This window comes from Dermacentor silvarum, chromosome 6 (genome assembly GCF_013339745.2).
Source record: "Dermacentor silvarum isolate Dsil-2018 chromosome 6, BIME_Dsil_1.4, whole genome shotgun sequence".
Classification (NCBI taxonomy): Eukaryota; Metazoa; Arthropoda; class Arachnida; order Ixodida; family Ixodidae; genus Dermacentor; species Dermacentor silvarum.
In genome coordinates, this window is record NC_051159.1 from 83,909,518 (window position 1) to 83,923,908 (window position 14,391).

At 45.9% G+C, this 14,391-nt stretch overlaps 1 protein-coding gene across 3 annotated transcripts in view; it reads right to left on the reverse strand.

The window, feature by feature from the left end:
• Nucleotides 1-14,391, reverse strand: part of LOC119455687 (PHD finger protein 14-like) — a 64,716-nt gene that overhangs the window by 33,663 nt on the left and 16,662 nt on the right. For all 3 annotated transcript variants that reach the window (XR_005193007.2, XM_037717111.2, XM_037717110.2), the window contains exons 10-13: nucleotides 13,989-14,031; nucleotides 12,346-12,480; nucleotides 7,161-7,422; nucleotides 2,547-2,653 (exon numbers count right to left, since the gene is read on the reverse strand). Coding sequence is in view for 2 of the 3 variants with exons in the window: in XM_037717111.2 (XP_037573039.1) it covers nucleotides 2,547-2,653; nucleotides 7,161-7,422; nucleotides 12,346-12,480; nucleotides 13,989-14,031 (547 nt within the window). In the remaining variant the exon portion in view is untranslated. The remainder of the gene's footprint in view (nucleotides 1-2,546; nucleotides 2,654-7,160; nucleotides 7,423-12,345; nucleotides 12,481-13,988; nucleotides 14,032-14,391) is intronic.

Genomic DNA, 14,391 nt, shown 5'->3' on the forward strand with positions numbered 1-14,391 from the left:
TATAGTATCTTGGAAAGTGTGCTCTTATAGCAGAACGCAAGCATTGCATGACATGCCCGGTAAGAGTTATTAGCTGTTGCTGACCCCCCCCCCAAAAAATACCGAAAAAATCACGCAGATCCCATGCATTGTGAAAATTGGTGTAAGCGAGGCTTGGACAAGCCGGCGAAACAAAACCGCGCATCACGATAACAGATGCGCAGCGGATCTCAGCGACAACCGCATCTGGTGACCGTCCTCAGCGACGGTCGCAGACTTTGCAGAGCAAGGGGAAGCCACAGCCCCACTAAATGCGGCCTCTCAAGTGCAGCTGGTTTTGTCCCGCTCACATTGCAGAATTGGGGTTCAGAATATCTGGCTTCAAAGGAATGATGGCACGGCTGTGTGGGCTTCTTCAGACAAACTTTTATTTTCACTTTCAGCTAGAAGAATGTGCATTTTCACTTTTATAAGTAAATTACTGCCATGCGATGTGGCTCCCGTGCAAAGCGTCTCAATGTGCTGGCTTGCATGAGGGAAGCTAGTAAGGTTGTTATTCAGCCTCTCTAGGCATGAAATCCATGGCATAATAGGTAGATGGGCTGGTGCTCTGAGGGAACTGGCTTCAAAAGCAACCATCATGTTTGTAAATTTGTTTTATTGAGCGATACCTCCTTCTCAGTGAGACAGACGACGACACGCCAATTTGTCGAAAGGTAGGCAATGACAGCTCTGCTTTAAAACAGCTAGTATTCCTTTGACTGTTGTGTTAAGTTGACTTAAAACAATTAGTAGCTTCCTTTTTCGCTGTACAGTCAACTTATGCTAATTAGACCCTGACAGGACTGACAAAATTGATAGAATTATCTGGCAGGTTGAATTAAACAAGATGCACAAAAAGGTCAAAACACACTGCTGTTTAATTCAACTGTATTTGCCTGACTTTAACACTTCCCACAATTTAATGCGCACCCACTTTCTCCTTGCTTGATATTTTTCTACTATCAAGGTGGCAATTTTCTATGACCAAGTTTGAAAACCTATAACTTCACTTCAAAATGGCCTAAAACAATGACTTGCAGCTTACAACACACTATGAACACTCAGAATCGATTCCATGTGTTGCAGGTTACCATGCAAGTAGCTGTTAATTAGCTAACTAGGCCCTAAACAATGAACATCCTGTTTTGGATATCATAAAAAATATTTATTGGAAGAAAAAAATGAAATGAAATTTCATAAAATTTGTGATGTAACAAACTATTTTCATTTCCTGATCTTAGTTGCATTGAAAACCATGCATCTTATTTTGCAATTTAACAGAGTAATTTCGTGACACAGTTTCAATTTAACTAAGTTTTCTGTCATTTCAAGCGTGTACTTGGAGCCTGTATGACTGGAAAATTCAGCAAAAGCTATAAAAATGTTGGCTGAAGAAAAAGTCATTTACTAGCGTCCTTCTGCATGTAAAATTTGAGCAGTAAAAAACACCATCAAAGCGTACGCACCGGGACGCATTATGCAGGAAACACCATTGCACCATTTCTGGCATAACAACTTGAGGAGGGGCAGCTAAGAGCGCTCGTAGAAACACGAGAGCTGACAATTCCTCCAGTGCGAGGGGGGTGGGAAAGAGGTGAGTGAGCAGTAACGTAAACAAGAACATGCTAGAGGGGGGGAGGGGACACACATCTATCCGCCCTCTCCTTCTAGTGCCCACACCTCTCCTCTACCTTTGCTGTAGGTGCGCATGACCGTCCATATGCGGGCCGCATGCTGTATCTTGGAGGTAATCTTGAGCAAGTGCAAAGGCCGAGCCAAGGTGGTTGGTGCCTTGATGCGAATTTGGTCCCCCGTGTCTAGTGTTGGTGGTCGTGTAATTTGGAGTTTACAAGATATAGTGCGAAGCGTTCGCTCGTGCTGTCTTGGTGGTCACAGCAAGTGGTCTTGGTCATCGAGTGAGATCTTTCTTTGCCTGAGCAGCGTGACACCAATAAAACAATGAACCTTACTTTGTGTAGTTGTCTCTTTGTTATCGCCATCAATGCTCTGCATTTCAAACTGCGAGATTTTTTTCTCAAGACGAATATCCGTGTCTTCTTGCACTTTTGTTTTTAATTTGAGGGCGCGCCATCTGATTATTAACAGCTGCGAGCAATAAGTGCGATCAGCCATGATGCCCAAGATTTGTGATGCCGCGTGACGCAACACGCTAATCTCGGACGCCATGAGCCACGCCAATGCATTGTTCTTGGCGTGATCTGCACCGCACACACTTGCGCTCATAACTGTGCTATTATGGCCTGAACTTCTTGTGATTTGTTGGTAAGTTATTACTGACAACATACTATCCACCAGGAATGTCCTAGGAATTCGTGAAATTATTTTTATTACTGAAACTTTAAAACCTACAGTCAACAAAATTTGTGATCTAACAAAGTTTTTTGCTGCAAGTACAACTTCGTTATATCGAGGTATGACTGCATACAATAAACTTGCCAAATAACGTGTGCTTACACATATATAAACTACAGAAACTGGATAAGTGTGAGGGAAACACTACAAACCTGATCATACTGTTGCCTGAGTACCTGTTCCTGGTCCTGGAGCTCCGAATTCTGCTGTAAAAGCTCGTCCAAGTGGCGCCGCATCGTTGCCACACGGTTACTGCGATCTGCATAGGTGATAAATAATCCTACCTTGGTAAAAGTGCAGATACCCAGAACATAGAGGTATTTCAGCAAATTGCCACCAACTGCCATTACTGCTACCGCCCCGACCACCTACCAGCTTTGAGAGCACCATACAATTTCCGCCACTGCTACCATGTGTGTTTGCAGTGCAGATTAGCTAAGTGTGCACACACGTGACAGGTGGCACGAATGCTAACAGTAGTGGTATACACAAACTTCCTTAGACATAAATGTATTCATGAGGAACAGATTAAAGCAACAGCCTTTTTTATAGCAATTTCACTGCCTGCATGATCTGCTGGGTGTTCTGAGGGGGTAAAGAAACACAGTTGTCTCAAACGACAACGACAAACGACACTTCTAGCTTAGGTGTACTGGGTAGAGTACTGCACGGGCCGTGATTGCTGGCCCAGGCCCGGCGATAATAGTTTAACCCCCCCCCCCCCCCCCCGAAACTGGCCTGGTGACTCAATGCGAGACCCGGGCCTGGCCCAAGCCCCAAAAAAATTTCACCTACCCAACCCGGCCCGATCGCAAACCAGGCCCGACGGAGGCCCGAACGTGCCGTTGAGAGCAAGGTGTTTGAAATAGCAGCAATCAATGTTTTGTTGGTGCATGCTTCGCTAACAGGTAAGTTAACCTTCAGTTATTTATTTTACAAAGCGTCGTCATGGTGGAAAAAGATGACCAAACATACAGGTACGAGGAACGTTCATTCAGCTGCGACATACTGGACTTACTTTTTCTGCAAGTGCAGTGGTGGGAATCGTCAAGAGCGTTTTGGAGCAGATTTTGTATCAGGCTAAATTATTTGCAGCACCAGTCCCTACTTTAGTAGCAGGTTGCCACAGCAAGAGAAACACAGGATGAAAGCCAAATTTATTGGCTTCCTTGCAGACACAGGAGAACGTAGCAATAGAGAAACGACGTTTAATGAATATTTGTTGTTTCCCTAAATTTCTTTTATCGAATCGCATGTATTTTTCCTCAGCAATTTAAAAACTTTTGCCATCTTTTCTATTTAGCGAGGACTTCCGCGTAGAGCTACCTGTGATGCTCCCGCCCTCTGGCAGCAAACCAAAGAAAGGGGGGGAGGGGCGCTATACGACGCCTACGGAGAGTTCAACAAATGAAACTATTCTAGTAAGGTTGGTTGCAATGGTAACCGCCTTTCCAGAGCCAGGCAGAGGGAGATGGTGAAACAGCACCGTGAGGAGGCAAGGCGAATGGCAGAAAGTGCGCGGAAGGTGCAGCAAAGTGCTCGGTGTAACCAAGAGGTGTGCCAATGCGAGCGGTTAGTTGGGGCTTCTGCATTTGTGACCCAATTAATATGGCTGCATCTCAAAGAGGTTTTAGCTTTCACTGTGATATTATAAAATAAACTCTTATATTACGTCACATTGTTAATTGAACTCATTCCTTGGTTATATCAAGGAGAAACCGGCGAAACATAGCATTCAATATAAAGAGTTTTGTGCAGCTCGGTCAACGTATACAGTGAGGCATGCATTTTCAATTCCTCAAGTGAATCATAGTGAAACTGAAGTAAAATTGAAGCGGCAGGCCTTCGTGGACGATGAAAAAATTGTGCCTTTTTTTCGTCTGCGACGGAAAGTGTAAGCCTGGAAACGCTTTTGGGAACGTGCACATGCACGCACACACGCAAGAACAAGCCCGGCCCAACTAGCGAGCCCAGCCAGACCCACGAGCCCGCCGCCTCAAACCCGGGCTCGACCCGAAGCGTGCAGCTTCAAGCCCGGGCCCGGCCCGAGCGTGCCGTGAAGGCTACTTTACCCAGCCCGGGTTTTCGGGTAGGCTCGAGCCCGTGCAGCACTCTAGTACTTGGTAGCCAAACAATATACAAATATTTCATGCAGAAATTTAATCAATTGACAAGATGTAATGCGCAAAAGCAATACCTGTGGTTTTGAGACAGCCCTCAGAATCAGGTTGGGGATTAAATTTGACCACCTAGGGTCTTTCAATGTAACCTAAATCAAAATTACATGGGCATTTTTTAATTCTGCTTTCATTGGATGTGGTCACAGAGTGTGGGAATAAAAAAGAATGCTGAAAAGCACTACCTGGAATACAAAGGCAACATTGGAATACAAAGGCAACATTCTGTTTCAGTGGCAAGAAACGCTTGTGTTCGCCTGAATACTGCAAGTAATCACTGGTTAAGAAATGAAAACGTGTAAGCAAAGAAGATGCAGCCCAGAATACATTGGTCAGTGCACCAAGATAGTTTTAAGTTCATTTGTACTCATTCTGTACATGGGCACTTTTCATGTGGACACTTTTGTGCAGAGATATGGCCTCTTATGTTTTCAAATTCTACTGCAACTAAAGTAGTCATGTTATTGTTGTATGGTAAAGCCAATGGATGTTGGGACATTTGAACGAGTTGACACCAGGGCCAGAATAACATAAAACTATTCCAATCTGTTTTTATTCCAAACATGCCATTAGCCTTGTGGGGAGAGCACACTCCGGCACCTTCTCCCGTGGGCGCTCGCCGTCGCTTGCACACGTAGCACACGCGGCGGGAGCCGCGCGGACATCATCTGCCACGTGCGCGCGTAGCGGGAGCGAGGCGGACACGGGAGAGATGCACTTAGCCCTCTCCCGGTTCTCGCTCACCTCTCGCGACGCGCGTGCCCGCGCGGGAGCAGGGAAAGTATCCGACGGGCGAGGAGGACATTCTCCTCGTGAAAAGGTAAAAAGGTATAAAAGAGCGCGAACGAGGGACCCCTGGGCCTCTCTGACGTCGCTACAACTGACCTGCCTTACGGATATACCCGCTGCAACCCGTGAGTGACCTCGCTTGCGTGACTTCTACACGCAACGGAGCAAGCCTATTTATTACTTATTATACAGAGCGGACTTCCCTCTGCAAGTGTGTTTTATTGCCCGCAGCAATAAACGTTGTTGAGTTGACTCGCTTGTTGCCTTATTCGCCCGAACCCTACATTGCTGCGTTTATACACGCTACGGGTTGGGGAAGACCCCCACAGCCTTCTGTGATGTGTCAAAATGGCGCGGGCCCAGCCCAAATGGCTGCCACCGATATGGACCGGGCTTGAGCCATTTCGACCTATCACGGAGGGCTAATGACATATTTGGAATAGTTTTAAGTTATTTAGGCCCAAGTGAAGTTCAACATGCCACTGTTGCCAGCAGGGACTTTATCGCCGTGAAGCAAACTGGGTAAGTGACAATGTAGCAAAACATTTTTCTTTGGATGTTTTCTTTAGGGTACGTGTAAATGTGCTACGGATGGAGCTGCATGCTGTTACTTGTGGACTCAATATACCGACATGAGTTCTGGGTTTCTGCACCCTTGATATGCAATTGCGCTGCCTGTACAGCAGCATTCACTTGACCACTTAGCCGATTGGTTCATAAGGACCTTCAAATTCTCTGGACATGGTAATATACTTCTTAGCCTCCACCCCGTTTTACTCAGCATAGAAGCCACAGGATGAAGACACCTCTGCGATTAGCTCCCTCCAATATATTGTCACGTAGTAGTGACGCTGAAGTAAACAGTCGTAAAACTGTGTATGACGAAACTGAATCTTTATTGGGCGAACCTGTGGCCACAAAAGCAAGCTACACTCAAGGCACAACGAAAGCGGCGAACACAGTCGGCAGTCGTCGAAAATCTGATCAGCGGCAAAACGCGTCGGCTTTTATACCTGAGTCATCGAAGGTTCCAGAATAATCCCTGGTACGCGCGTGTCTTCCAGAAAGTTCTAGACAATTCGCGTCGCTCATACAATCAGATAACATAAGCGTCGGTGAAAACAGGCAACGGAAAGAAGCATCGATAACGTTCTAGAAACTTCCGATACAGGCGCGTCCTGCTCCGAGCGATAACGTTTAACATTTGTTAGCCGGTGGAAAGCGGCCATCAGTGAAAGATAAACATGTATACGTGTCAATATCTACACAGTGAACATTGGGCCTAAACAGTGGCTGTGTTTCCCCCCCCCCCCCCAAATCATCATTATTTATTTTTCAATTAGCAGGGTATCTCCTATTAACCCAAATGCTGTTTGAAAAAACACAGAGCATAAAGCACTTTGGACAATGCATAAGCAAACATGAGATGAAAGTGAGAAAAAAAAAATGGTAAAAGATTTGCCCACAACACAAACGCATGCATGCACGCATGCACACAAGCAAGCAAGCAAGCAAGCAAGCAAGCAGCAAGCAAGCAAGCAAGCAAAAGTGAAGGAATGGTTTTCAAACCATCACACCAGCTGATAATACCACATTTCGTCTGTTATTCACGTGCGTGTTCTTGCAATCCTTTTTCACCAAGTGTTATAATGTTCAAAATTTATTCTCTCCTTTTTGCAAGAATCCATAGGTTATTATTCAACATTTGTAATGCGTAGCAAGTCCATTTGCTGAATTTACATCAACTTGCACTCGCTCCCAGATGCACGCCTTTTACACTGTGTGTATACATTGCCTCACCCAGGTAGTAGCTGACAAACTCGAGGCTGAAGGCGGGTGGCACGTGCCACTTGCGGCGGGCATCCGCCACCCCTTCGGCCGCCAGGTGGCTTGGCTGAGACACGCCCATGAGCTGGGCCTTGCGCAGCAGTTGTCGGCACGCCCACGGGCTGCTCGTCAGCAGACGTGCCATCTTCTGTGTTGGCACCCATGGTGGGGGCCGTTCGGCACGATGACGTTGGTACCGCTCCCGGTGCCAGGCCAATTTGCGCTCCACGCGAGCCTGCATATCAGCCCCACGACCACAGTCGGATAATTTGCGAGCAACACCAGAAACTGCAGCCTCTGTCATTCCAGCATGACCAAAATAATCAACCAAAACATTATGGTGTTATAAAGTGCATGTTAAGCCCCATCCACATTAGCGGAAAAACTCACGCGGCATGCCGCCAGCGTTAAAGCGCAGCTGCAGCAGTGCAGCCACACCAAATGGCGGCGAGCCGCTGCAGCAGTCACGTGACAGCATGAAAATCTCGCCTCCTCTCATTTACTCTGCGTGTAGGTGTGAGACGTCGAGCGCTTTTTTCCTTCGTCTGCTGACAGATCGGCAATGTGCTTACGTCATTCGTTCTTAACGCGAGTCATGTCTTGTGAAGATGACGAAGTCATTGCCACTGATCATAATCATGTTAGTGTGCTCCCTTCTGTTGCAGTGTTGCTGCCTTCAAAAAACAAGAAGAATGAAGTACTGGATGTCACCTCCGCATCCTTGTATTCAGGGTTCATCTTGTCGTACACAATCGGATATGGCGCACTGTCTCCAAGAACTTTTCCATCAGGACATCTTGGTTTAGACTCATCATTGCAAAAAAATGCAAAGGATGAGAATCAAAACAAGCGCGAACGAGACCAAACCAAGCCAACCAAAACAAGCGCGAGTAAGAGCTTACGTAAGCAGATGATAGTACGAAAGGAGTGGCCTGGCTTACACCAGACACGAATACGAATAGAGCGGTGAAGTGGGTCCACATGACACCAGGGGATCTGTTCTGTAAGAGTCCACCTAGTGGACTGTCCACTTTGGCTATCACCATTGGCTGCCGCTTCACGAGCGCAAAGGTGCCAGCCAGTCTCCTTTGCCCTCGTGAAGCGGCAGCCTATGGCGACAGCCGAAGTGGACAGTCCACTAAGTGGACTCTTACAGAATAGCCCCCCAGTTTCCCGTGCGCACGTCACTGAAGGGGCCGCTCTCATTTGTCTCCTCTCCACACAGCTCGCCAGCCGCAAAAAATCGGTCCAGGACCGCGATCCCTCCCATGGCACGAAAAAGCTGCCGTAAGGCAGCTTCTATGACGCATGTTCTATCGCCGCCAGCGCGCCACGCAAGTTTTTCCACTAGTGTCGCTAGGTCATTATGAATTACAAGGCATGTGCTAAGAGAGTACTGACAGAAATTTTTGGTCTTGTTTTTATTTCTTCATTTGGATAGCTGCCAACCACTTAATTATGCTTTGAACTCTGGAGCCTCAATTCCTTGAGAGCGCAACAAATGGTAGAGAGTTTTAGCGTGTCCAGTATTTGGGTAAATGCAAGCGGACTGGGCCTTTTACCGGATGAGCAAAGGCTCGAACGTGAACGGCGAGCACAGTGCCCAGCCGCCTGGTGGCGCAGAGCTCAATCGCACAAACACAGAGCTTATATTGCAGTAATCAAGTCTATTCTACTTCGCTGCTGGTGTACACAGTAGTACACAGCTTTTTCCATTCATACAATTCTATTACGTATGATTTCCCAGCACTAACGCTAATGATCGAGAACACAAAAAATGACCCAACACACACTTATTTTTTACCGGTTCATACGTTTATGGAAAACACGATCTTTCACCACTCAATAATGTTCAGCAGATTGCCAAACTTCAATTGTATATGTTGTCTGGCTGCTAGATCCCATGTAAACAAAAAAATGACCGAAGGGCGCAATTAAGAACAGTAGCGGTCTCCAGCAGCATCTTCCCCAAAATACTCACCCGCCAGGCTCACGTGAGAATGCTGGTGCTCAATAAGTTTCTCATTCCAGTAGTACCAGCAAATCTCCTTCCGGGTCGTCGCACACTGCATTCACAGCTATCGCCACCCACTCTACTGCAATAAGCATTTTCCCTTATCTATTTCACAGCGCGTGGGCCATAGTGCCGTTAGAAGCATATTGCATGCTTTTAATAGGTGATAACCCAAACATACCACCGTTCTACGCTGCAGGCAGCACAAAGCTGGCATTGTAGGCCTCGTATTCTGGTATTGCCCACCAGCTCGATTTCATTTATATTTCCCGTCGCAGTCTTAAAACATTGCGCAATAGAAAAACTACAATGTGCATCGCTGGTCGCTTGTGCCCTACCAGCTTGACGCACGTCCGCACCCAGACCCAATCCAGGAGCGCAAGCGTAAGCTCGCCGAAGCCCTAAAAATAACACGCATCTCTAAGGCCGCTCGAACCCCACCAGCTCAATATCTCTTCTTGTGCTGCAACGATTCGCGCACCGCTTCACATTGTGTAGACGTCAACTACAGCTGAGTCTCAATTTTATTACTGACTTCCAACTGTACATTTTCTCGGTTAGTACTTTTTTTTTAGCTCAATCAGATGCACAAAAAGGTCAAAACACACTGCTGTTTAGTTCAACTGTATTTGCCTGACTTTAACACTTTCCACAATTTAATGCGCACCCACTTTCTCCTTGCTTGATATTTTTACGCATGAACGAGGTTCTACTGTATTTTCAGCAACGGCATAATTATGTTGCTGCCGAAAATTTTAACCAGCAGCAAAGTAAAATAGACTTCGTTACTGCACTTTTAGCTTTGTGTTAGTCTGATTGAGCTCTTCCGGGGGAAGTGCAAGTAGATTGAGCTTGTCTGCCGGGGGAAGTGCAAGTAAGTGAGGCACGGCGGGGGAGGCGAGAAAGGGAGGCGTTTACTTCGGCGGTGGCCGCCGTATCTTGAAAGTGATTTGCGATGTCGAAAAATGGTGCGTCCGCGCGGGCTTATCTTCAAAGCGAACTGCAGACAAGGTCAATATCTTGCGTTTCTTCGTTCGAAGCACTCATCCTTGGAATGTCACATCAGGTACTGAATGCGTGGACGCGTGTCGTTTCGCACAAGTGCGAGGCGTCGGAAACAAAGAGCGAGCGACACGATGGCGTCGTATAGTGTCACCTAGTGTCAGATTAGTGAAGTGAAGCACAAAGACTTGCGCAGTAACCAAAAAGCGGCGCTGCCAGCGCATTCAAAAAAGAAAAAAACTTTTTTTTTTCCTTCGGCAACATTAACAGGAAAAGGAGAGTGCCGGCTTGGCGGGCTAGGCCAGCTGCAGCAAGCAGTGGGATCAGGTTTGAATGAAAATTAAAGATCACGCCCGCGGCGGCAAGATTGCCGGGTCAAGGGATGCAGGCCCGCTTCGCGCGCGCACGCATGCCCACGTGTGCTCGCTATCGCCTCGCAGTCGCCGTGAATTCGAGCGCGCCACGCGCGCCGCCGCCGCTTTGCATTACGTCGCGGCAGAGAAGGTGCTTCCGGTTGCTGCTCGCACAAAAATGACAAAATTTGGGGCGAAATCTCTAGGTTGTCGGCGGGGAAAATTTGTTATTTCGAGGGGGTCTCCCGCTGCCACTTCGTTACGTAGAAGTCTCAAATACATGTGCTTCTATGGAGTAATGGCGGGGAATAGAAAAATTTTGTTATATCCAGGAATTCGTTATATGGAGGTTCGTTATGAACAGGTTTAACTGTATGACCGCGCGGCCAAAAGCAGAGCCCATTCAGCACTCAAAAGGACAAGAGGGGAGAGCACGTCACACCTGCGTTTCAAAGAGAAGCGAACAGTTGTAAAGGCCAATATAGCAGCTTTCAGTGACGCGATCAATACAGTAGAACTTGTTTAAACGATCCCGCTACGTGCGATTTTCCAACACCAGTGTTCGTGATCGAGAGCACAAAAAATGACCCAAAAGAGTTACGGTTGTTTTTTACCAATTCATGGGTTCCCGGAAAACACAATATTTCGGCACCAACGTTCAGTACATCGCCAAACTGCGTTCATATGATATCTTCTCCAGCCACTAGATTACATGTAAACAAGAAAGTGTGCGCCGTGTGCGACCGAGAATGGTAGCCGCCCACTGTGAAAACGTCAGCGTGTACTCAGTTTCTTATTACGGTACCAGTAAATCACCTCCCGCCCGAGTTGTCGCCCACCGCATTCACAGTTATCGCAGCCAACCCTACTGCAATATTCATCTTCACCTATCTGCTTTACAGCGCTTGAGGCGTAGTGCCGTTGGAAGCAAACTGCACGCTCTAATTAGGCGATAACACAAATGCGCCGCTGTTCCCTGGTCCTTGGTGTTAATGCTTGTTGGCTTCTTATGATATGTTCCCTGGTACAGGTGGCAGCCAGCGTCGCCCATCAGCTCGACTTCGTTTCGATTTTCTGTCGCCTTCTTCTACGCAATAGGAAAACAACAAAACACGTCTCAAGCTGCCGAAGCCCCACCAGCTCAACAGGTGTCGACGTCTCATGCCTCGTGCCGTAACAATTTGCGTAATGCTTCATACTACGCAGGTGTCAACTACAGCAGAGTTTGTCAAATTTTATGGCTACTTCGAATTGTACGTTTTCTTGGTTGGTACTTTTACCGGATATTAACAAAAAAATTTTTTCCTTTTTTTTTTAGAATGTATGAACGAGGTTCTACTGTATATCATCTTGAACCACTGTACCGAGCTCACTGCCACCTCTGCTTTCAGTGACGCAAATAGGTTCTTTTTTGTCAGAAACTGCACTGCACTTGGCGTGCATTTTTAACGGGCCACAGTAAAGGTGCCGTAATTATTTGTGCGCTCTTGAGCAACTGAGGCTTCGTAAAATAGTTATGGAGTCAATAGCTACCTAAAGAAGCAAAAAGGACGAAAGATTTTTGCATCAGCGCTTTTTAAAAGAAACCCGTGTGGATGAATTAAACCAGAGCCCTGCACTACGGCGCTGTTGTTTTGGGACATTAAACCCCATAATTTCATTTTCATTTTTTAATGCACTGAGTCAATGTAAAGAATGTGCATGCAACATTGGCTTCACATGTGTGAGCAACTTGGAAACCATGCAATAGACACTTGACAGCAATTCCCCACAAAAGACTCATACGCACCTTCTCTGTAGAGTCTTGGAGAGCAGCTACTTGATTCTTGTTGCGCGACTGCAGGGCAAGCCAGTTCCTCCGCTTGCTTCGGACAATCATCTTGTCAGCATGCAGCTTGCAATAGGCAAAGAATGGATCTGCAATCTGCAATAGAGAGCCGCAAGTCCACGCTTGGTTCTCACAAGATCAGGCATGATTTATCATGACAGGCACAGTTAAATCTATCCTGTGATGCTAGACCAGGGGTTCTCAAGCATGTTCGTTCCAGGGAACCCTACTAAGTTCCATGAAGTGCCACGGAACACCCCCCCCCCTCCCCAATTAACCAAATTAATATGTCCGAATTAACCAAATGTCGAATTATCGAGGGTATCAAGAAAACAATAAACAAATGCTTACGACGTCAACGCGCTTTTATTTACTGAATGAATCAACAAACCTTGTTTCTATTTTGCACAAGAGCAGTACGGAAGCTGAAATCTTTATCTCGTGATTGATTAGCGCTCGCAGCGGCGAAGGCCTCGCAACTTCCCTCGCAGCGTGGCCGCGGCGCGCGTCTTCATCTAAGACGCGTTTTTCACTACAACGCGCACATCCCGATTATTTTTCGCCAGTGAGCTGGTCGCCAACAAATCGTCCGTCCAAGCATTTGGGGCACGTTCCTTGGTTGACTTTTGTCAACCTGATCTGTACAGTGTAGCCCCCGATATACAGGGGCTATCAATATACAGGGGCTATATTTTTAACCTTTACGGAATTTTTAGAAATCTCCTGTGGCAGGCAGCATAATTCGTATCATTGAGCTGGGTTATTGGATGAGGCGGACATTAGTAGCACGAGAAATTGAAACACATATTCAACTAATTAACAAAAATTCACGAAACAACTTTTTAGTTAATTACTTCACGACACATACTGCAATTTATGAATTGTAGCCGGCGAGCTTGTCAGGCGTAGCCACTTGGAATGAATCCGGAATGACACCAGTTTGGAGATATGCGCCGTCAAACTCGCCGTAAAAATGCACTGTTGTTCCACTTACTTTTTTTACCAAAATGCTGCTTTATACATTGAAGCACAAAAGTAACTGGAACGCCCATGTATTTTGCCCCACACTTCGGGAAATATCTGGAAACTGGTGTAATCCTGGAAATTCATTTCAAGTGGATGCGTCTTGCAAACTCACCGGCTACAATTTGTAAATTGCAATATGTGTCATAATAAAGTAATTAGCTATGCAGTTCATTAGTAAATTTTTTAATTAGTTGAATATAATATGTCGTAAAGTAATTACCTAAGAAGTTCATTAGTAATTTTTTTAATTAGTTGAATATAATGTGTCGTAAAGTAATTAACCAAGAAGTTCATTAGTCATTTTTTGGTAATTATTTGATCATGTGTTTTGATTTCTCAAGCTACTAGTGTTCACCTCTTCGAATAGCCCAGCTGGACGATAAGAATTATGCTACCTGACTCAGGCGATTTTTAAAAATTCCACAAAACTTAAAAATGAACACCCGGGATATTCCCGCAAGAGAAAACACTGCATCTAAAACATTGGGCAGGACAACCAGGTTACTTAGGCAAACGGGCAGTAGAACAAGCCCAAATAGTATGTGATGCAGTTCATCTATAAAATAGAAAGTGTATACCTCTTCCATTGAAGCTTCGGAGAGCAAGCCTTCCCTCTGGGCACTGCAAAAGATGAAAAATCAACAATGAGCGGAGACAATGAAGAATTACCTACCCAGCAACAACAGCAGAGCCAAAAGGCTGCAAAATAATTTGGTGCGAAATGGAAATACAATTTGTGCCTCTTGCAAGTGATTACTGCTGGTGAATTCTACTGAAACACACCAAACAAGTGACACTGCATTGTTTTTACCATGACCAGACATTAAAAGAAAACAGGGCCACCTTATTTTACATGAATGGCTGGGTGAAAGCAAACTGCAAGTGTCCAAAGTTCCTATCCATTAACTTAGAAAGTATTTAACTATGAACTTAGGTATGTAAGAAACCGTACTGCAGTGTTTCACTATAATGGCCATGCTA